At 40.4% G+C, this 21,193-nt stretch overlaps 2 protein-coding genes across 2 annotated transcripts in view; one reads left to right on the top strand and one right to left on the bottom strand.

Annotated features, from left to right (window-relative positions):
- PER3 (period circadian clock 3) overlaps nucleotides 1–11,415 on the top strand; it is a 62,400-nt gene extending 50,985 nt beyond the window's left edge. The window contains exons 22-23 of the mRNA XM_021715721.1: nucleotides 573–723; nucleotides 10,873–11,415. Of these exons, the coding sequence (XP_021571396.1) occupies nucleotides 573–723; nucleotides 10,873–10,956 (235 nt within the window). The 3' untranslated portion in view covers nucleotides 10,957–11,415. The remainder of the gene's footprint in view (nucleotides 1–572; nucleotides 724–10,872) is intronic.
- A 3,834-nt stretch (nucleotides 11,416–15,249) lies between these two features.
- On the bottom strand, nucleotides 15,250–19,921 carry UTS2 (urotensin 2). The gene is made up of 4 exons (XM_008064403.2): nucleotides 19,819–19,921; nucleotides 17,893–18,003; nucleotides 17,043–17,086; nucleotides 15,250–15,369 (listed from the first exon to the last, which is right to left on the bottom strand). Exons 1-4 carry the CDS (start codon nucleotides 19,919–19,921, stop codon nucleotides 15,250–15,252), a joined length of 378 nt encoding a protein of 125 aa, XP_008062594.1.
- Nucleotides 19,922–21,193: the final 1,272 nt, after the last annotated feature.

Here is a 21,193-nt window from a genome sequence, read left to right as displayed (position 1 = left end):
TTCCTTTGAAGTCAAGTGATGCATGATTTCTTAAACCAAGTATTATTGTGATAGTGACACATCTGAGGGGGAACCCAAAAAAGCCAGAATTTAGTTATAAAAAATTGCATATTTATTCTTACATGTTTAAACTTCAGTCACCTTCAAAGTACACTTTGATGCATTACACCTATCAAGATGCTTTTTTACTACTCAAAACAGTTTTTTGTTTTTTTGTTTGTTTTTTTTTGAGTTGGAGTCCCACTCAGTTGCCCAGACTGGAGTGCAGTGGCCGCTTCCAGCCACCGCAGCCTCGCCTGCTGGGCTCCGACAATCCTTCCGCCTCAGCCTTCCAAGTAGCCGGAATTACAGGCACGTGCTACCACGCCCGGCTGATTTTTTTGATTTATTGTAGAGATGAGGTCTTGCCAAGTTGCCCAGGTGGGTCTCGAACCCGCGGGCTCAGGCAATCCACTCACCTCAGCCTCCCAAAGCATGGGATTACAGGCTGAGCCACCGAGCCCGGCTAGAAGTGCAATTTCTAAGTGGCACTAACAGAAGCTTGGCACTACTAAGAGCTTGTTTGTTTTCAGGATTAAAGAAGTTGTACTAAAAGAAGACCTCAGAAAGCTAGAAAGCATGAGGCACCAACAGCCCCAGTTTTCTCATGGACAAATGGAGGAGCTGGCCAACGTGTATACTTGGATTCAAAGGCAGACTATTCCTCAAGAAATAGACACTCAAGTAAGCACAACAATAACAGCTGTCATACATTAGTGTTCTGGCATGACCCTACTCAAAATTTTAATCCTCACAATTTACCTCTGTGGTGGGTGCTAGAATCCCTACTTTGCCAGTGAATAACAAACTAAGATATACAGATGTTAAATGATTACAGATGTTAAATAATTATAGTATAAGGTTGTGCAGTTCATTGCATTTTGCATATAGGTCTTTCTGCCTCGTGGTTTCTTTCTTCCACCAGTTGAAATGTATAAGGCATCAAAGCCTAAAGACACTTGCTTTGATGTGTGATTGACTGGGAAGGAGAGGTACAAGAGATACATGCATGTCAAATATGCCTGCATGTTTAAAGAGTTAAAATTCAAGGTGTAAGATTTACACCATAGGTAATGCTCACACCAGGAAGGAACTTTAGGGGACCCAAGTGATCTTTTGTTGTTAGATCTTCCCAATGAGCTCATCTGTGAATAGCCGGAATAGTAAAGCGTTGGTTTAGCCAGTGGCCCCAGCCAATGGTGATAGTGGCAGCTGTAGTTTAGTGACGGTTGCACTAGTAATGAGATTTTTATTCCCACAAGTATCAAGATGTGGGAGAGTAAGAGTCAAGTTAAAGATTATAACAAGAGTATACAGTTAAGAATCCAAAAAAGTAAGATATTAAGGCTTGTGATATAAACAAATCATTGAAATCCTTCCCTACCCTCCCTTTTAAAACCAAATAATGTTTTTATTGTAGAATAGTGCATATAACATAGAATTTAGCTTCTTAATTATTTTTAAGTGTACAGTTCAGTGGTATTAAGTACATTCACAGTGTACAGCCATTACCACATCCATCTCCAGGACTCTTAATTTTGCAAAACTGAAACTTTCTGCCCATTAAACAGTAACTTCCCACTTCTCTTCCCTCAACCCTTGCAGTCACCATTCTACTTTTTGTCTCTGAATTTGACTGCTCTGTGTACCCCATGGGAGTGGAACCAGGCACTGTTTGCCTTTTTGTGACCAGGTTATTTATTATTGTTATTTGGTTACTGTTTGCATATATTATCCTTTTCCATTCTTCCACTTGCAATCTTTGTGTGTCTAGATCTAATGTGAGTCCCTTGTAGACAGCATAAATCTGGATAGTGCTTTTTATTTTTATTTATATTTTTCTTTATTGGGTTGGGGTCTCACACTGTCACCCAGGCTGGAGTGCAGTGGATCATGGCTCACAGCAGCCTTGACCTCCTGGTTCCTTCTACCTCAGCATCATGATTAGCTGGGACTATAGGCACACACCACCTCACCCACCTAATTTATTTTTTTTTTTAGAGACAAGATTTTGCTATGTTCCCCAGGCTAGTCTTGAACTCCTGGGCTTAAGCAGTCCACCCACCTCAGCCTCACAGAGTGCTGGGATTATAGACATGAGCCACTGTGCCTGGCCTTGGATAGTGCTTTTTAAAATCCATTCGGGGAATAGGAGCAGCTCACTGCCTTCTGGCCTCCGAAGTTTCTGATATCTGTTGATAACCTTACTGAGAATTCCTAGCATGTGATGAGTTGCTTCTCTCTTGATGCTTTTGCAGTTTTTGACTTTACTAATTACAATGTGTCTCAGTGTGGATCTCTGAATCCATCCTAACTGTGTTCATTGAGCTTCTTGGAGGTTTATATTTGTGTCTTTCATCGAATTTGGGGAATTTTCAGCCATTATTTATTTGACTAAACTCTCTGCCTCTTTCTGTTTTTCTCCTCCCTCTGGAACTCCCATGATGCTTATGTTGGTCCACTTGATGGTGTCCCATGTGTCTCCTGAGCTCTGTTCACTTTACTTCAGTCTTTTTCTTTGTATTCCTCAGGCTTGACTGTCTCAGTTGCCCTATCTTTATTCACAGACTCTTTCTTCTGCTCAAATCTGCCTTTGAATCCCTTTAGTGAATTTTTAATTTCAGTTTTGTACTTTTTGTTACAGAATTTATTTTCAGTTTCTTTTTAGGTTTCTTATCTTTTTATTGGTCTTTCCATCTATACATTGTTTTCTTGATTTTTTCTCCATATCTTCCTTTGGTTTTTTGATCATCTTTAAGACAGTTGTTGTAAAGTCTCTGGCAAGTCTGTCTTCTAGGACTGTTTTTGTTGATTTACTTTGGGCTGTTCTTTCCTATTTCTTTGTATGCCTTGTGATTTTTGTTGTTGCTGTTGATAGCTGGGCATATGAATCTAATAATGTAGTAACGCTGGAAATCAGATTCTCCTCCTTTCCCAGGGCTTGTTGATTGGTGTTCCTGTTTTTGTGTTTTGATTGTTGTAGACTGTGTCTTTCCTGGAGATTAGCAGGAGGTATGAACTTAAGGTCTTCTTGGGTCTTTTAAAGTCTGCCTCTTTCCCTGGGCATGGCATGATGACTTTCTAAATTCCCCCATATTTGTGGTTGCTTTTGAATGCCCTAGATTTTAGATGTCTGGCTCACAACGGGAAAAAAGAGTTCAGTAAAATGGAGTGGGGTGCAGTGGTGGCTCTTTAAATCCCTTGGAAGTTGTTTTAGCTGGAAAGAAAAAAGCTTGCAACCATGCAGGGAGTGGTGCCACAGAGGCTGCTCTCCTGTATGTCTACGCTACGTAAGATCAGAAGCAGCCAGCACAGTTTTGGGGAGACAAGGTCCTTATTGCCCACCCGGACTCCCAGAAGCTACATGCAAGCTGCTCTAGGAACACATGCTTGCCCTCAGGCTGAAATGAACCGGATCAGCCTTCCCATCTGAGCCTTCCCCTGAAATTCAGAGGCCTCCACATAGGGTCCGGAGTTCAGAGAGTTACAGCAGACTGATTTTTGTCAACACAGTTGTTGTCTAGGTGGGAGGCCCAATTCCTAGTCTTCCTATTCTGTCGTCTTCTCAGAATCCTCTTCCCAACCCTATTTTCAAAGAAAAACATGAGTGTCTGCCATTTAAAAATGATTAGACAGGGTCTTGCCAGAAAGCAAGAGCTGGACTGGTTAGTTTCTTTGTTTTTTTAAATGTCGTTGTTTTGGTTTGTTTGATTTTTTTAAATTTCAGTAGCTTTGGGGATACAAAGAGTCTTTGGCCTGGCTTTAATAGCACCCACCACCCCCACCTGTGCATGCTGTACACTTAGGTGATTCTTTTTTGTCCCTCCATTGCTTCCATCCGTCCCTTTCTGAGCCTCCAGTGTCCGTTGTACCACTCCCTATGTCTTTGTACATCCTTAGCTTAGCTTCACCTGTGAGTGAAAACATGTGGTGTTTGGCTTTTTGTTCCTGAGTTTGCTCTGATTCCATCCAAGTTGCTGCAAAAGACATTATTTCATTCTTTTTGATGGCTGCCTAGTATTCCATGGTGTGTATGTCACACATTTTCATTATCCATGGATGGGTTGGTGGGCATTTAGGTTGATTCCACCTCTTTGCAATTGTGAATTGTGCTGTGATGAACATGCGACTGCAGGTGTCTTTTTGATCTAACAACCTCTGTTCCTTAGGGTAGATACCTAGTGGGATTGCTGGATCAAATGGCAGAAAAAAAGTTCTACATTCAGTTCTCCGAGGAATCTCCTCACTGCTTTCCACAGAGGTTGTACAAATTACACTCCCACCAACAGTGTATAAGTGTTCCCTTTTCTCTGCATCTGCAACAGCATCTATTGTTTTTTGTTTTTTGTTTTAACAGTGGCCCTTCTGATTGGTGTCAGGTGGTATCTCAGTGTGGTTTTAATTTGCATTTCCCTGATGATGAGTGCTGTTGAGTATTTTCTCATACGCTTGCTGGCCATTTGTGTATCTTCTTTTGAGAGATGTCTGTTCATGTTGTTTGCTCCCTTTTTAGTGGAATTATTTGCTTTTTTTCTTGCTAATGTGTTTGAGTTCTTTGTGGATTCTGGATATTAGTCCTTTGTCAGAGGTATAGTTTGCAAATATCTTCTCCCATTCTGTAGGTTGCCTGTTTGCTCTGTTGATTATTTCTTTTGCTGTGCAGAAAGTTTTTAGTTTAAATCCCACTTGTTTGTTTTTGTTTTTGTTGCATTTGCTTTCGGGATTTTAGCCATAAATTCTTTGCTTAGTCCTTTGTCCATAAGAGTTTTTCCTAGGCTTTCTTTTAGGACGTTTATGGTTTCAGGTCTGATGTTTAAATCTTTAATCTATCTTGAGTTAGTTTTTGCATATGGGAAGAGATAGGGATCAAGTTTCATTTTTTCTGCATGTAGCTATCCAATTTTCCTAGCACCATTTATTGAATCAGATGTCCTTTTTCTAGTGTATGTTTTTGTCTGCTTTGTCAAAGATCAGTTGGTTGTAGATATTTGGGTTTGTTTCTGGATTCTCTGTACCTTTCCATTGGTCCATGTGTCTGCCCTCATACCAGTACCATGCTGTTTGGGTTACTATAGGCTTGTGGTATAGTTTGAAGTCAGGTAATGTGATGCCTCCAGTTTTGTTATTTTTGCTTAAGATTGTTTGGCTATCCTGGTTCTTTTTGGGGCTCTATGTAAATTTTAGGATTGCTTTTTCTCATTCTGTGAAAAATGACATTGGTAGTTTGATAGGGTTGCATTGAATCTGTAGATTACTTTGGGTAATATGGTCATTTTAACTATGTTGATTCTTCTGATCCATGAACACAGGATGTTTCTCCATTTGTTTGTGTCCTCTACGATTTATTTCATCAGAGTTTTATAGTTCTCCTTTAGAGATCTTTCTCCTCCTTGGTTAAATATATTCCTAGGTATTATAGCTTTTTGGCTGTTGTTGTCAATGAAATTGATTTACTGATTTGATTCTCAGCTGGTCGCTATTGGTGTATAGCAGTGCTACTGATTTGTGTTGTTGATTTTGTATCCTAAACTTTACCAAATTCATTTATTAAGTCCAGGAGTCTTTTGGAGAAATCTTTAGGATTCTCTAGGTTTAAGATCATATCATCAGCATACAGTTAGTTTGATTTCTTCTTTTCCAATTTGGATACCCTTTATTTCTTCTTCTTGCCTGATTGCTCTGATTCAGACTTCCAGTACTATGTTGAATAGCCTTGTTCCAGTTCCAAGGGGAATGCGTTCAACTTTTCTCCAGTCAGGATGACATTGGCTGTGGGTTTGTCATATATGGCTTTTATTATTTTGAGGAGTGTTCACTCTGCCTATTTTGCTGAGGGTTTTTATCACGAAGGGATGCTGGTTTTTATCAAGTGCTTTTTCTGTCTCTTTTGAAATTATCATAAGATTTTTGTTTTTAATTCTGTTTATGTCATGAATCACATTTATTGACTTGCATGTGTAGGGACCCCCTTACATTCCTGGGATAAAACCCACTTACTTGGTCATGGTGTATATTTTTTTATGTGCTGTTGAATTCAGGTTGCTAATATTTTGTTGAAGATTTTTACATTTATGTTCCTATGGGATAGTAGTCTGTAGTTTTTTTGTTGTTGTGTCTTATCCTGGCAATGGTATCAGTGATACTGGCTTGTTCAATGAGTTGGAGGATGCCTTCCTCTTCAGTCTTGTGGAATAACTTCAGTAAAATTGGTACCAGTTCTTCCTTGGAGGTTTGGTAGAATTCAGCTGTTAGTCCATCGGATCCTGGAACTCTTTTTTGTTGGGAGACTTCTAATTGCTATTTCAATCTTGCTACTCATGATTGGTCTGTTCAAGGTTTCTGTTTTTTTCCTGATTCAAGGCTGGGATGTTGTGTCTCCAAGAATGTATCCATGTCCTCTAGGTTATCTAGTTTGTTTGCATAGAGGTGTTCACAATAGTCTTGGATTATCTTTTGAATTTTTGTCATATTGGTTGTAATGTGTCCATTTTCTTTTCTGATTGAGCTAAGTTGAGTCTTTTTTTTTTTTTTTTTTTTTTTTTTTTGAGTTGGAGTTTCACTCTGTCACCCAGGCTGGAGTGCAGTGGCATGCTCACGGCCACCACAGCCTCTACCTGCTGGGCTCTGGTAATCCTTCCACCTCAGCCCTCCAAGTAGCCAGAGCTATAGGCACATGCTACCGTGCCCAGCTAATTTTTGATTTATTGCAGAGACAAGGTCTCACCAAGTTGCCTAGGCTGGCCTCGAACCCGCAGGCTTAGGCAATCCACTCGCCTCAGCCTCCCAAAGAGCGGGATTACAGGCTGAGCCACCGGGCCATGTCTCTTTCTTAGTTGTCAATTTTTTTTTAACTTTTCAATGAACCAGCTTTTTGTTTAATTGATCCTTTATATTTGTTGTTTCAGTTTCATTTAGTTCTGCTCTGATCTTCATTGTTTCTTTTCCTCTGCTAGCTTTGAGTTTGGTCTGTTCATGTTATTCTAGTCTTTGAAGTGTGATGTTAGGTTGTTGATATGTGTGGTCTTTCAGTTTTATGAATATAGGCCTTATGTGCTATAAATTTCCTTTGAACACAGCTTTGGTTGTGTCCCAGAGGTTTTGATAACTTGTTTCATTGTTGTCATTTGTTTCAAGGAATTTGAAAATTTCTATTTTGATTTCTTTGTTGACCCAAGGATCATTCAGGAGTAAATTGTTTAGCTTCCATGTTTCTGTTTGGTTTTCTGAGTTCTTCTTAGAGTTAATTTCCAGTTTTAGTCCACTGTATTCTGAGAAGGTGCTTGATATAATTTCAGTTTTTTAAAACTTATGGAGACTTGATTTATGGCATATCATATGGTCTGTCTTGGAGAATGTTCCGTGTGCTGATGAGAAAAAAATGTATATTCTGCAGTTTTGGGGTAGAATGTTCTTTAGGTATCTTTTAGTTCCATTTTCTCTGGAGTCCAGTTTAACACCGATGTTTGTTTGTTGATTTTCTGCCTTGATGATCTGTCTATTGCTATCAGTGGAGTGTTGAAGTCTCCCACTATTGTATTGCTGTCTATTTCTTTTTTTTAGGTCTAGTAGAATTTGTTTTATTAAGCTGCAGCCTTTGGCATTAGGTGCACATATGTTTAAATCTGTTATGTCTTCTCATTAGATTAATTCTTTTTTCATTATATATACCCATCTTTGTCTTTTTTTTAAACTGTTTTTAGTTTGAAATGTGTTTTATCTAAGAATGGCTACTCTTGCTATTTTGATTTACATTTGCATGGAATATCCCCCCCCCTCCCCCGCCACTGAGTGTAGGAGTTCTTGTAGGGTTTACATGGGTCTCTTGAAGGTAGCAGATATTTGGGTTTGTTTTTTTTTTTTTTTACCCATTCTGCCTGTCTGTATCTTTTTAGTGGGGCATTGAGACCATTTACGTTCAGAGTTAATAGTGATATATAAGGTACTATTCCATTCATCATACTGATTGCTTGATTGATTGTTTGATTGTTGGACTCTTACTCTGTTACCCAGGCTGGAGTGCAGTGGCACACTCACGACCACTGTAGACTCGACCTGCTGGGCTCAGGTGATCCTTCCAACTCAGCCTTCTAAGTAGCTGGAACTACAAGCACACACCACCACACCTGGCTAATTTTTTGATTTATTGTAGAGATGAGGTCTCATCAAGTTGCCTAGGCTGGTCTTGAACTCATGGGCTCAGGCAATCCTCTCACCTCAGCCTCCCAAAGTGCTGGGATTATAGGTGTGAGCTACCATACCTGACCTGCTTTATATATTTATTTTCTCTATTGTATTGATGTTCCATGAGGCCTGTGAACTTTATGATTTCCAGCCTTCTTCTACTGGTGTATTTTGACCATTTATTTCAATATTTAGAACTCCTTTGAGTATTTCTTGTAGAACCAGTCTAGTGGTGACACATTCCTTCAGTATTTGTGTTTGTGAAGGGACTTCATTTAACCTCTATTTATGAAACTTAGTTTTGCAGAATACAAAATTCTTGACTGACTGCTATTCTGTTTGAGAAGATTGAAGATGGGACCCCACTCCCTTCTGAGAAGTCTGCTGTCAGTCTGATAGGTTTACCTTTGTAAGTTATTTGATGCTTTTGTCTCACTTCTCTTAAAATTATTTCCTTCACGTTAACTTTGCGTAACCTTTTATGTGCCTTGGGGATGACCTTTTTGCAGTGAATCTTCTGGGGGTTCTTTGGGCTTCTTGTATCTGGCTGTTTAAGTCTCTGGCAAGGCCAGAAAATTCCTTTAATATTCCCTCAAATAAGTTTTTTAAACCTGTTGCTTTCTCTTCTTCCTCAGGAACACCTATGATTCTCAGGTTTGGGCATTTTACATAATCCCACATTTCTTGGAGACTTTGTTCCGTTCTCTTCTTTCTTCTTTATTGTTGTCTGATTGAGTTAATTCAAAGGCTTTGTCTTCAAGTTCTGAGATTCTTTTTTCTGCTTGTTGTAGTCTACTGTTAAAACTTTCTTCTGTGCTTTGTACTTATCTAAATGCTTCTTTCATTTCCAGAATTTCATCTATTTTTTTTAAAGGCATCTATCTCCTTGGAGAATTTTTCATTCATGTTCTAAATAGTTGTTTTTTAATTTCTTTGTGTTGGTTTTCAGTTTTCTTTTGAAGTTCATTGATCTATTTTATAATCAACCTTTTGATTTTATGTCTGGAAATTCAAACATTTCATTTTGGTTAGGGTTCATTGCTGAAGAGTTGGTGTGGTCTTTTGGGGGTGTTGAAGAACTCTGATTTTTTTCATATTTTCAGAATTATTCTTCTCATTTGGGCAGACTATATTTCTTATTTGAGGTTGGCATGGGACTGGTGTAGGTTTGTATATAGCCTCAGTGTGGTGAGTTTCTGTGATGGTCCTATGCTGTATACCTGCGCTGGTTCACAGAGTCCTGAGTGGCTGGAGTGACTTGGAAAGTGTTGTTAGCTGGTGTTTGGGGCCAGAGCTTCCCCAAAGCTGAAGCGCTCCATCGGTGTGGCGGGCTGTACTGTCGACCTCCGGCCAGGAGGTGGCGCTTGTGGGAGAAAGCTGGCTGTGATGGCGGCTGTGGGGCTTCTTGGCGAGTGTCGCTCCAAGGAAGTGCCCAACTCACCTGGGCCAAGGGCGGGGTCAGGATTTCCCAGCTCTCTGCGTGTTTTGAGCCTTCGAGGGGAGTGCAGAGGAAAGGAGCTGAAGAACCCCACGAGTGTGCACTCTTGACTGCCCGAGGGGATTAGGAGAAAACCCCAGGCCAGTGGGGGGCGCTGTTGTCCTGGGCGGGCACAGTGAAGGGGCGTTCCCTCCCAAACCAGCTGGATTCCAGCTAGCTCCACCCTGCAAGGCTTGAGTTCCGGAAATGATGGCTGGCACTGCTCAAGGCTTTCTTTTTCCTGCACGGCAGAGCACTTTGGGCAGAGCACAGCTGTGGGGAAGGCAGTTTCCCATGAGGGACTGGGGTCCCACAAGGCTCAGGGACCATGCAAGTTCGCAGCAGGCGCACAGAACTCCCGAACTGCCCTCGCCTTCTCCACTGCATCTGGAGGCTCTGGTGGGCTGTGGTGGTGCACGCGAGAGTCAGGTCAATGGATTTTTTTCTTCTTCTTTGCACTAAATGGTTACCAGCACTCCTTTGGAGAGTCACGGAGCATGCGGCTGGTCCCATTCCTCTCTGGATGCTGAGGAAACTCTATCTTGGTTTACTCTGTGGGAGAAATTCACTCTGATTGCCTCATGTCAGCCATTTTAAGCCTATCCTCTGGGTTTTTAATAGAAAAGCATATGAAGAGTGAGCCCCAAAGCAATTTAGACAAAAATACATTCATACACCACTTAACAACAGAAATACATTCTGAAAAATGCATTGTTAGGCGATTTTGTCATGGGAACATCATAGAGTCTAGCAAACGCAGGTGATACAGCCAAGGACACACCTAGGCTCTGCGGGATAGCCTTTTGCTCCTAGGCTTCAAACCTGTACGCCACTGACTGTGCTGAGTACTGTAGGCAACTATAACACAGTGATCAGTGTCTGTGTATCTAAACATATCTGAATATGGAAAAAATATAGCAGACATACGCTATTGTAATCTTATGAGACTACAGTCATATCTGTGGTATGTCATTGAAATGTTATGCAGCAAATGATCATATTTAAATAATTTCTGCCATTTACCTTCTAATAATAAAGAATGAACTGTAAAGGACATTTTCAGACATGAATAAGTTGGGGAGTTAGAAATGTGTTGCTTGGCTAGTCTTTTACTTATTTTTAAACTTTTCAGATTAACATCAAATAACCCACCTGCTCTTTTTCTTTTTTTGGAGGGCTGCATCACTTGCAAAAGCAAAGATTCAGTTGATCCTGCTACAGAGTTCTGTGGTCATGATCCAGCGGAGGATGGCAGTTGAGTGACGATGGAGATGTTCCTTCACACCCTTCCAAAGACATGTTAGACAAATAGACCTTTAAGTTTATCTCTTTGAAACCCAGACTCTTAAATGAACATGAAATTATTATTGAATGTTACAGTTTCCCTTCTTGATTTTTTTGATAAACATAATATTTCTGAAACAGAAATATTTTTCTGTTTTATGGTGTATTAAAACTATCAGTTAGGCTCTTTGTTTAGTTTAGCTGCCTTCTAAAGAGATTGGATGGCCTCTAAAGAGGTACAGCAGAATTTTATTTCAGTTGTCACCCAAAATGAATTATAATTAGAAGTATAGCTAGAAAGGACCCCAAACTTTAGTCTCATTTATGTTGTTCTATTGCTACATAAAGAGCTTTTCCTATTAGAGTACTTGGAAAAAATCCCACCTACAGATTATGTACTTTTCATAATGATTTGCATACATTTAATACATTCATGTAAGCTTTGTACAGCTTGGTGCTTCTCTTCCATAATTAAGGTAAAACATTTCAATTTTGTCATGACATTAAAACATATTGTTTATTAGCATATCTAGAAATACCTAGTTTTGGGGGTTGAATTTTGACCTTCATTCTTATAGATGCCTTTCCTTTTGATTTCCATCTTCCACTGAAATTCTGAAAGTCTTGTCTTAAAAGTTGATCAGTTTATGATGGGCTTATTCTTTGAAGAAGTTTAAATTTGTATTTGCATGTATAATATGAAAACAAAAGAGCTTCTTACTCAACCCACAAAACTATAACAGTTAACTTTTCCTTACCAATCAATTTACACAGAAGAGGTCTCTCCATCCCTACTAGATTGGCCCTGCTTCTGTTTGCTCTTGAGCAGGGTAAGTGTTGCAGGAACAGCACAGGGAGAAAACAGGCCAGAGTTTAAGCCCTTGTCTGGGCAGCCCATGCCTTTGGGCCACAGAGTCTCCAGAAGCCAGTGCTGTCCCTGCCGTTCATAGTCATGTCTTCTGAGAAGTGAGTGTGATTGTTTCACTTGGTAAGTCAGCTCACTCTCTGGTGTTCTTTAGAGAAATTGGCCAGTTCTCAAACTTGGAATGAAAAAAGAAATAGAAGAAAATGATGGTTACAGTAACCTTTTGTCTGTATATAACTTGCAACAAACTAACTTATTTTTGTTTTTTGCTTAGTTTTAGGCAAAATTCTTCTTTCTTCTTTGAAGTTTTATAGCTTGTTATAAAAGGATCCTGATAATGATTAAGAGAATCAACCTTTTTATCTTGATGATTGTTGGGCCCTGATTCTCCAATCCCAGTAGCTGAGGTCTCCTTTCAAAATAATGGCTTTCTGGATGGTAATTCTCCCTTCAGGTGTCAGAACCGTTTTCATATGCTGCCTTCAACGGTTCTCGGGAATTTCTAATATTAGGAGTTCCATGCAAATATGCCTGTTTTGTAAATAGAGAACCCTCATATTCTACTTTAACTTGATAGTTAAGTGAGTTCTGAAGCCTTAGTATATGTGTGGGTCAAGTTGTGTGGTATTTTCACTCTCGGTGAAAATCAGATTTTTTTTAAAAATCGGTATATTGTTCATCAGAGACCCTCTGTGGTGATGAAATTTTTGTACTTAGAAATGATATATGTAGCCATCAGGGTCACTCTGCAATGGTGTGTGTGTATTGGAAGCCTTATGTTCTTTAGTAACACAAGCCTTTCTTGTCCATTGTTTCTGGATGTTATCCGGAGTTGCTTATTTGCCTTAGCACACATTTGGCAGAGTTCGCATTATACCAGGGTTGATCTGAAGCTGGTGCTTATCCTAGACAGGTCTGTAAAGCCTCTTGTAGACTCCCGTCTTCTGGTAACTAGATGAGTTAGTGCATCAGAGATGACTCCTGCTGCTGAATGGGAGCCGTGGGGTTCAGCAGGTGACCACCGCCCCCCAAGGGGGCTTCACCCAGTTTAAACCATGTCGCTCAAGTGTATTAACTTTTTGTATTAACGACTATAATAAGTAGTAATAAAAATGTATATTATAGGCGTCAATGTTTATATAAGCATTACTCAAGAAGTGATATTTTCTTGGGTCAAAGGTCAAAATTTATGAAAAACGGGATGCTACATGAATATAATAGTTTTGCAGTTAAGTGAAATCTCATTAAAATTCACAAGATAAATTTAATTCAAATTGAAATTTTGTTTCAACTGAATTTATAATTAACTCTATGAATTTACTTGTTTTTAATCACTAATCTTTAAATAGGGTATCTTTTTTAAGTAAAAACAATAAATAAACTGTGTACATGTAAAACTTGAGAAGTTGTCTTTTACTGTGCCAACAAATCTTTACTCTGAATATGACGTGTATCTTAACTCATTTTAAACTATTTTTGTGATCTGTTGGAGGGTCACCATAGGAGGCTAACCTTGCCTTTCTCAGCCACACTTTGTGTTTGCCTCGCCAGATGGGTCTAAGCTCCTGCTGCAGAAGATGAAGATACAGGCATTTTCAAGCTCACTTGTTTACTTAATCCTCACTTCAGCACTGTGAAGCATTTATTGGGTCCTGAATATATGTATATATGTTTAGTACTTAACCATTTTAGTGCCAAATGTATAAAATTCAGTTATCAGAATTACTCTTACAGGTTGTGCGGGGTGAAAACTGTTTCCCAAAGTCTGGTTGGGTAACTGGTAGCAAAATCTAGAAATTAAAGTATGGAGCAAGGTCCTGAAGCCAGCAGGACTTTTTTTTTTTTTTTTTTTAGAACATTTGTACCTTTCTGTAACAAAAACAGTAGTAACAATAGCAAGAAGAAAAACAGCTGAGTATTGATTGAGTGGATACTGTGGCAAGTACAGATTGAGTGCTTTACAAGAATTAGCTCATTTAACCCTCACACCTGCCCTGTGAATTAAGCGTTGTCACTGCCCTCTTTACAGGGAGGGAAGCTGAGGCAGAGGGACTCAAATAACCTGGGCTAAGTTTTACAGGTGGTATGTGTGGAGGATTTTCCGCCCTCTGTAAGAATGATTGCTTAATATCGCTGAAGCAAGTGGGGATTTTAGAATGATACTACAGTGGAATTCTACTTTGAGGCTCTTTCTGGCGTTATACACATAAAATAGTTCTATGGTGCCAAAGTTCTGTTTCAGAGAACTGGTATTGGTTTAACTTCAACACTGAGAGACACACCACAGTGTTATCATCACTCAGCTTAATGTCAACATGTTTATGAGACTCTGCCTCCATTCTTCAGGTTCAAAACATCTTTCCCTACAGATTGTTGATGTCTTGGGTAAGGTAAGCTGTTTCAAACCTGAACTCTGTAAGAGATCTGTGGTGTTTGTTACAAGACCAGTACAAGTTGTATGTTGCTGTGTGGTGGGTGCATATCTCGTTTCCCCAGGTGTTCCCAGGGTTCTCCTAAACAGTAGCACTCCCACGAGTGTGGGTCTGCGGAGAAACCACACGAAGCTCTTAGGAGTTCACACTGTGTTCTATACGTACATAAACTACATCGTGTAGATGTAGAAACAGAATATAAGTTACTATTTACACACACACGTGGTTTTAAAAATCAATAAACCAGGCTATGCCACAATCCTTATTCTTGCCTCAGCATTCTCTAAGAAATGTGGGTGTTTCTCCCAGTGTAATGAATGTGATCCTTGAATTCACAGAAACAGATCAGCATGAAAAGATTGAAGTTTTCAAGTTCAATACTTCGGTCAGCTGAGAAAGAATTGAAGCACGTGAATTTCCCCCAGCAGAAACTAGGGAGGATTCAGACTGTTCCCCACACTTCATCTTTGGACAGACATCACATCCTTCACTTAGAGAGTTTTCTAAGCTGAGATACTGTTTTGTTTTTGTTACCAACTTAAGTTGCGTTTTTTTAAGTGTTGAGAGGATAGCATAGCTATGATAATACGGTTTTTTAAAATGATGTGCAGTTTAATGATTTTAGCTAACTTTTTTGACTTTTTGTTCTGTTTCTGCTTGGTTCTGTTTGTTAGTTTTACTTCAAAATTTTCAAAGAATCCTGGCAGGATAAATTGAAGGAAAGAAAAGCGGGGGTAAAAAAATTTTTGAATATTTTAAAAAAAGAAAAAGGGTAGATTTTTATGATATGTTTGTAGGGAAAATAACAAACTTGTGATATCTGCAAAAAACATAGAGGATTTATTTTCCAAATAATAATGAACAGGGTATAATCAACCTAGTTTTTTTTTTTTTAATACTGTTTTTAAAACAAACATTTTAATTTTTCAAAATGGGTGTTTCTGAGTTGACTAATAGACATTCATTCCACTTCAGACACAATATTTCCAGAAGCATTCAGAGGGAGTCCCACGTTTCTTGTATTGTTTCCTGGTTCCGGTCAAAAGGTGACTCAGTAAAATGCTAGGATCTTGTCCAGAGAGAGCCTGAAACTAAAACAATCCAAACAACAAAAAAAGACAGATATGAAATCAATGAATTAAGAGTCCTACAAGTAAAAGGAATGTTAAGACAGGACCTATAAAAAGTGTCTGCTCCATTGTCCTCTGGGCTATAAGCTATAACCAGAGTGCTCCAGGGTCAGGTCGCTTTCTGTGCTGACCGGCAAGTGTCCATCCAGCTTCGTTAGCCCTGCTACTGCCGTGAATTTCCCTAAACCCTCATTGACCTGTTTCTGTTAAAATCATAGCAGTACCCGTTCTGTACTTTGCTGTCTTCTGTGCAACATGAATCTTTTATTTGTCTTGAAATTAACATCTTTAAAGGTTGACCCTTTGTTTTTCTAAAATTTCATGAGCATATCCTACTCATCACCTTTACAATTTTAGAGTCATAAATGATCCTTCAGAAGACCGTGAATATCTGAATGACAAGTTTTAATTAGCCACACACAGAAGCCGTTGTCCCCTGCTAGGTAGTCTGTCCCCACTCAGGGCCTCAGCTGGCAGATGCTGTTTCTGGGATTCAGTGTCTCCAGAGTGTCTTTTTTGCTAGGATGGGAATAGGCAGTAACCCAAAAAAAGGGTGTCTCTGGTCAAAATGGGAAATGTTTGGCTAAATTTACATAGGTTTATTTTATGATTTTCTGGGAGGCCTTCAGGTGCTCATGTATACAGAGTACTCAGGACAAAGAAAGGTATGCCCAGAAGACCTTGCAGGAAAGTTTTCTAGGAGTTGTTGATGATGAAATACGGATTTTTCTTTTAACATTTAAGGTCCTATGTTAATTGTATACCATTTCTAACTATTTGATTTTGTCATTGATTATTCCATATCACAATCTTTTCTATTAAACCCAAAATAATCTTTTTTTTTTTGAGTTGGAGTCTCACTGTCACCCAGACTGGAGTGCAGTGGCCGCTCTCGGCCACCGTAGCCTCAACCTGCTGGGCTCCAGTGTTCTTTCTGCCCCAGCCTTCCAAGTAGCTGGAACTACAGGCGTGCGGTACCACGCCTGGCTAATTTTTTGATTTATTGTAGAGATGAGGTCTCGCCAAGTTGCCCAGTCTGGTCTCGAACCTACAGGCTCAGGCAATCCACGCACCTCAGCCTCCCAAAGCGCTGGATTACAGGCTGAGCCACCGAGCCAGGCTCCAAAATAATCTTATAGAAATTCTGCTGCCTACATACTTCATCTTGATGTTTTAAGCATGTCATTCTCTAGGTAGATATTATGTTGCCATGCTTTTCACACTTGAGTGTGCATGGGAATCACCTGCAGATCTTGTTAAGCGGCAGACTGGATTCAGTGGGTCCTAGGTGGGATCTGAGATGGTGCATTTCCCACAAGGCTCCAAATGACTCCAGTGTTCCTGGTCCCTGAGCTGCATGTTAAGACATGAGACAGCACAAGTGGCTGACAAACTTGAGGGCAGGAAACTGATCTTTTTTTATTCTCTTACAACTTATAATTTACCCGAAACGCACTGAATAAGTTATTGTTGCATTCAGATAGCTTATTTGGAAAAATGAATGCTTTGAAATAACACTGGCCAGGTGTTTTAAGATGTGGTTTCCACCAAGAACACGTAAATTTAGGCTTATATAAAATCAGTATAGGATGTTCATCTTTTTAAACCTAACTCCCATAAATAGAGTCACTTACCTTTCTCACATTTCTTCTTGGGTTAAAAATGTTGGCACTAGGATCTGAAAAACAATTTTGAAACCAATTCATCAGACATTTCTATTGTGTGCCTGTGTTAAGTCATACAAAATAGCATATTATTAAATTACGTCTAGCTTCTGGTCTTTTTCACACTGCTGCAATATTTACTTGAATGCAGACAGTCTTCTCTGGTTCTTATCACAACTTTCACAGAATCGCTGCATAGTGCTTGATAACTTGGCAGGTCAGTAGTTTATCAAAAACCTTATAACAAGTGAACTCCTGTCTACTAAACAATGCCTGTTAAGAGGTTCCATGTTCCAGGACACCCTGCGTGTTGGTGTCCACACATGGAGGAACATAGTCATGGGGAGTGAGCCACCATGTATTGACTGCTTTCTGTGTGACTCTCATCGCGAAATTGCACTTACTCATTGACTCTTCACAAAAAACCCTGTGAGGTGGACACCTTTATCTTCCTACTGATTAAGAAACTGAGGTACAGAGGAAAGTAACTTGTTTAAGATTTTAGTAAGTGGAAAATCAGGATTTTAAGTTGCAGTCATTGGAAACGACTCATTACCACCAGCCCCCACCAAAATAAAAGTCCATAAGGGACGATGCAATGCTGAGGTACTAAGTAGAGTGGGGATGCTTGTAAGGAGTTGCTGGGCGAGAAGACAGGTCACAGAGGCCAGAAGGAGAGGGTGGGTAACTAATGTGTGTAGCTCATCTTTGTATTCCAAAATAGGGCTTTGCCTCGTCTAGTCGATGAAGATAGACTAGAGTTGAGAAGCAGTGAATTGAGAAGCAGTGGATTCAGCAGCCTGCACCTGAGTCTCTTTACCTGCTCTCCCGAGAATGATGCCCCTCTCTGCACCCAGCATCTCTCGCAGCGTCTGCAGAAGGGAAGTTCTTTCCAGTTCCTCCAGCCCCAGCCTCGCGTCCTCATCAGGGGCTGTGGAGTGAAAGCAGATACTTGTCATTCAGCCCATCAGGTACCAGGGACAGGGAGATGAGGACCTGAGACATTCAGATGCCAAGTTCGTGATGTGTTGGTGGCGGCTTCTCACAGAAAAGGAGACGCGTGGGCCAGTCTGCACACCCGGCCCAGCAGGCAGGAGGCTGGGTGTGTGCCAAGTCAGACTGCTGGGGACTTGGGGCAGGGCTGACTCCAGTTCTCTAGACACTATCTTGCGTCAAAAAGCCTGACTCGGCCCCATTTCTGTTGATCTGCTGCTGCCTGTTGCCTTTTGCTCTTAGAGATCTGGGTGGGGATACTGGAGTGAGAAGAAAAATAAAGGGAAGATTGTTTCTGCTCTTCTTATAAGACAAACGGGATGGCATCATCTCTTATTACAGCAGCCTTCAAGATTTAGGTGCAAGTATTACCAAACTTAGAAATGAATCGGCTTCCAAGTAACCCGTAAGGAACTGAACTGTGGCATTCCCAGTGTGAGATGTAGTGGCCTGATGGCACATAAGACACATGAGGCACATGGCAAGTGCATGTGAGGTGTGGCCCGGGCAGACCTGGCGGTGGGACAGGCCCCGGCAGGTCAGGGCTGAAGCGGTGGGGGCCGGGACTGAAATGCTGCAGGCTTACGAGCCGCTGCGACCTTGACTGGAGGATATCTGAGCACATTCACAGGCTTTCTGAAGAGCAGTTATGAACATCTATAAAATGTGATCGTATATAAATGCCTAGGTCATGCAGCCTTACAAATGAGAAAAAAATTCTGGCACAAATTCTAAGGTAAGCTGCCTCTTCAGAATTTGAGTGAGATGCTACACTCATCTCGACTAAATTTATTTTAATTGCAATAATCATAGGTAAATGTTGGAAGATGACAATAATATCTGAATATTCTTGATTTCACCCTGTAATTTTCGCTGTTGCTTTTTAAATAGCAGAGATTTAGCAAAGTGAATGCCTATCTTTGCCCGTTAAAATGACAGCCCGTGAGCCCAGTGACATCGGCAGTTGGTGGGTAGGGCATGAGGACCAAACCTCCAGGAAGCTGCTCAGGATAAGATTTCAGAGACTGGGAGTTATAAAATCAATGACTTAGGAGAGTTTTTTTTTTTCTCTTCATTTAAAAAAGTCTGAAAAAGTGCCCAAAGCCAAAGACAAGTTTAAATCTAATTAAACTTTCTATGGAGCTACCCAAGCATCAACCTTTTCATTTCTTAAATTACGTGGCCATAGCAAAATACATATGCACTTGGCTGACACAGCCTTAAAATTCAACTTAGACTTAAGCTTTATGATCATGAATCAAAAGGAAAAGATAAATATACTTGAGAATCTAGGACATCCTAGCTCCAATTCTCACTTTATTTCTTAATAAACATTTTTGTTTCATATAATACATGCCAGATGATTACTTTTTAACTTAATAAGGTAAGATCAATACATCATTAAGTAGGACAACCAATTCAACATGCAACCAGTTCATTTAAAATTCAAACTAAAAGTAATGATGCTTCAAATGTAGTGTATTTTTTTTAATTGGGAAAACATTACCCACAACAAAAGTTTGAACTACAAGAAACAAGCAGTTCTGCTCTTCAGCGTTCACATTTTAGAAAGAAAAAAAACTGTCCATTACTAAACCAGAGATGTGCAGTAAAGACCCTCTGATCTTTGCAAAGCTGGAACTATTGATATAACAGGACTCCCTTGAGCAAGGATCTCATTCTTGTCTCTAGCATTGCACTTAAGACTGATGAAGACTCCTCAGGACTAACCTAAGGAAACAAACCACCTTACCTGAGAGCTGAAGGGCCAGTTCCCTGGAGTCCATGAGAGGAAGAGACAGGAGAGGAGTCAGGAACCCTATAAAGAGCAAGCAGCAGGAGGCCAGCTTGTACATGACTGTGAAGACTGCCAGCTTCCTTCCTGGCCTCTGTTGTGGAGACTGTCAACTCGCTCCTTTTCATCCTGTGGTCATTGATTATATATATCATCCTATGACCTCATATCATCCTTTCCAAAAAAAAGTTATTGGCTATAGAGGCTGAAAGGCAATCACTTTGTATTGATGTAATTTTTCAGGGTAGCGATTCATAGACAATAAATTTACTGTCTTGTTGCCTAGTGGGCAAAGTAGGTATTATATAAAGAACAGTTAAGTTTATAAATCTGGCAAAAGGAGTAACTTACAGCAATAAATCATGAGTTAAAGGAAGGGTCAGGTACGAGTTGAAATGACCAAGGCAGAGAGACGAGGATTTATGAGTCCCAGCAGAAGTGACGCAAAGCATGACATGAAATATGTCCACTTTTTCTCATCTTTCCTGAGTGAATGGATGAGTTGTCATGTTGTGTTTGGGGCTGCCATGGCTGAAGAATGACAATCTGTGAATTAAAACTGAAAAACAGTCATTTTCTTTAAAGTAGTGAAAAGTTCAAATACATAGCAAACATTGCTGGAGGCTCGAGACACGTTCAGGCCATACACTCGGCCTTATGTCAAACCGCAAGCACTCACGTCTTCAGAGAAAGGAAAGAACTTTCTGCAGAGGCGGGTATTGCTCAAGGAGGAAAGGAGTACTTGCCCCGAAAACCTCGCTGGAAAGTATTTCCCCGTGTGGCCTGTCCTCACCACCTGCGCTCTACCAGCCTGGCCCAGGCCTGGGTGAGGGTGGTGGTCTCCTAGCTGGTGTCCTCTGGGCTGCGTTGTGTCCCACCACAGTCCCATCTCAGCACAGAAAAGTGACCATTTTGGCACATAAGTCAGATCATGTCAACTCCTTGCTTGGAACCTTCTGTTGCCCTTACAGCAATAGAACTACTAGGTTAAAAAAAAAAAATGAACCCGGGATCAGTGGTTTAGTCTGTAATCCCAGCACTTTGAGGGACTTAGGCAAGTGGATTGTTTGAGCCCACGAGTTTGAGACCTGCCTGGGCAACTTGGCGAGACCTCGTCTCTACAATAAGTAAAAAATTAGCTGGGTGTGGTAGCACGCCTGTAGTTCCAGCTGCTTGGAAGGCTAAGACGGAAGGATTCCTGGAGCCCAGCAGGTCGACGCTGGGGTGCCCATGAGCAACAGAGTGAGACTCTAACTTTAAAAAAGCCCCTGTACAGCCAAGCTCGGTGGCTCAGCCTGTAATCCCGTGCCTTGGGAGGCTGAGGTGAGTGGAT

Source organism: Carlito syrichta, unplaced genomic scaffold, assembly GCF_000164805.1.
Source record: "Carlito syrichta isolate Samal-C Ts95f unplaced genomic scaffold, Tarsius_syrichta-2.0.1 Scaffold307329, whole genome shotgun sequence".
Lineage (NCBI taxonomy): Eukaryota > Metazoa > Chordata > Mammalia > Primates > Tarsiidae > Carlito > Carlito syrichta.
Note: the sequence above shows the minus strand (reverse complement) of the source record. Positions and strands in the feature narration are given on the sequence as shown.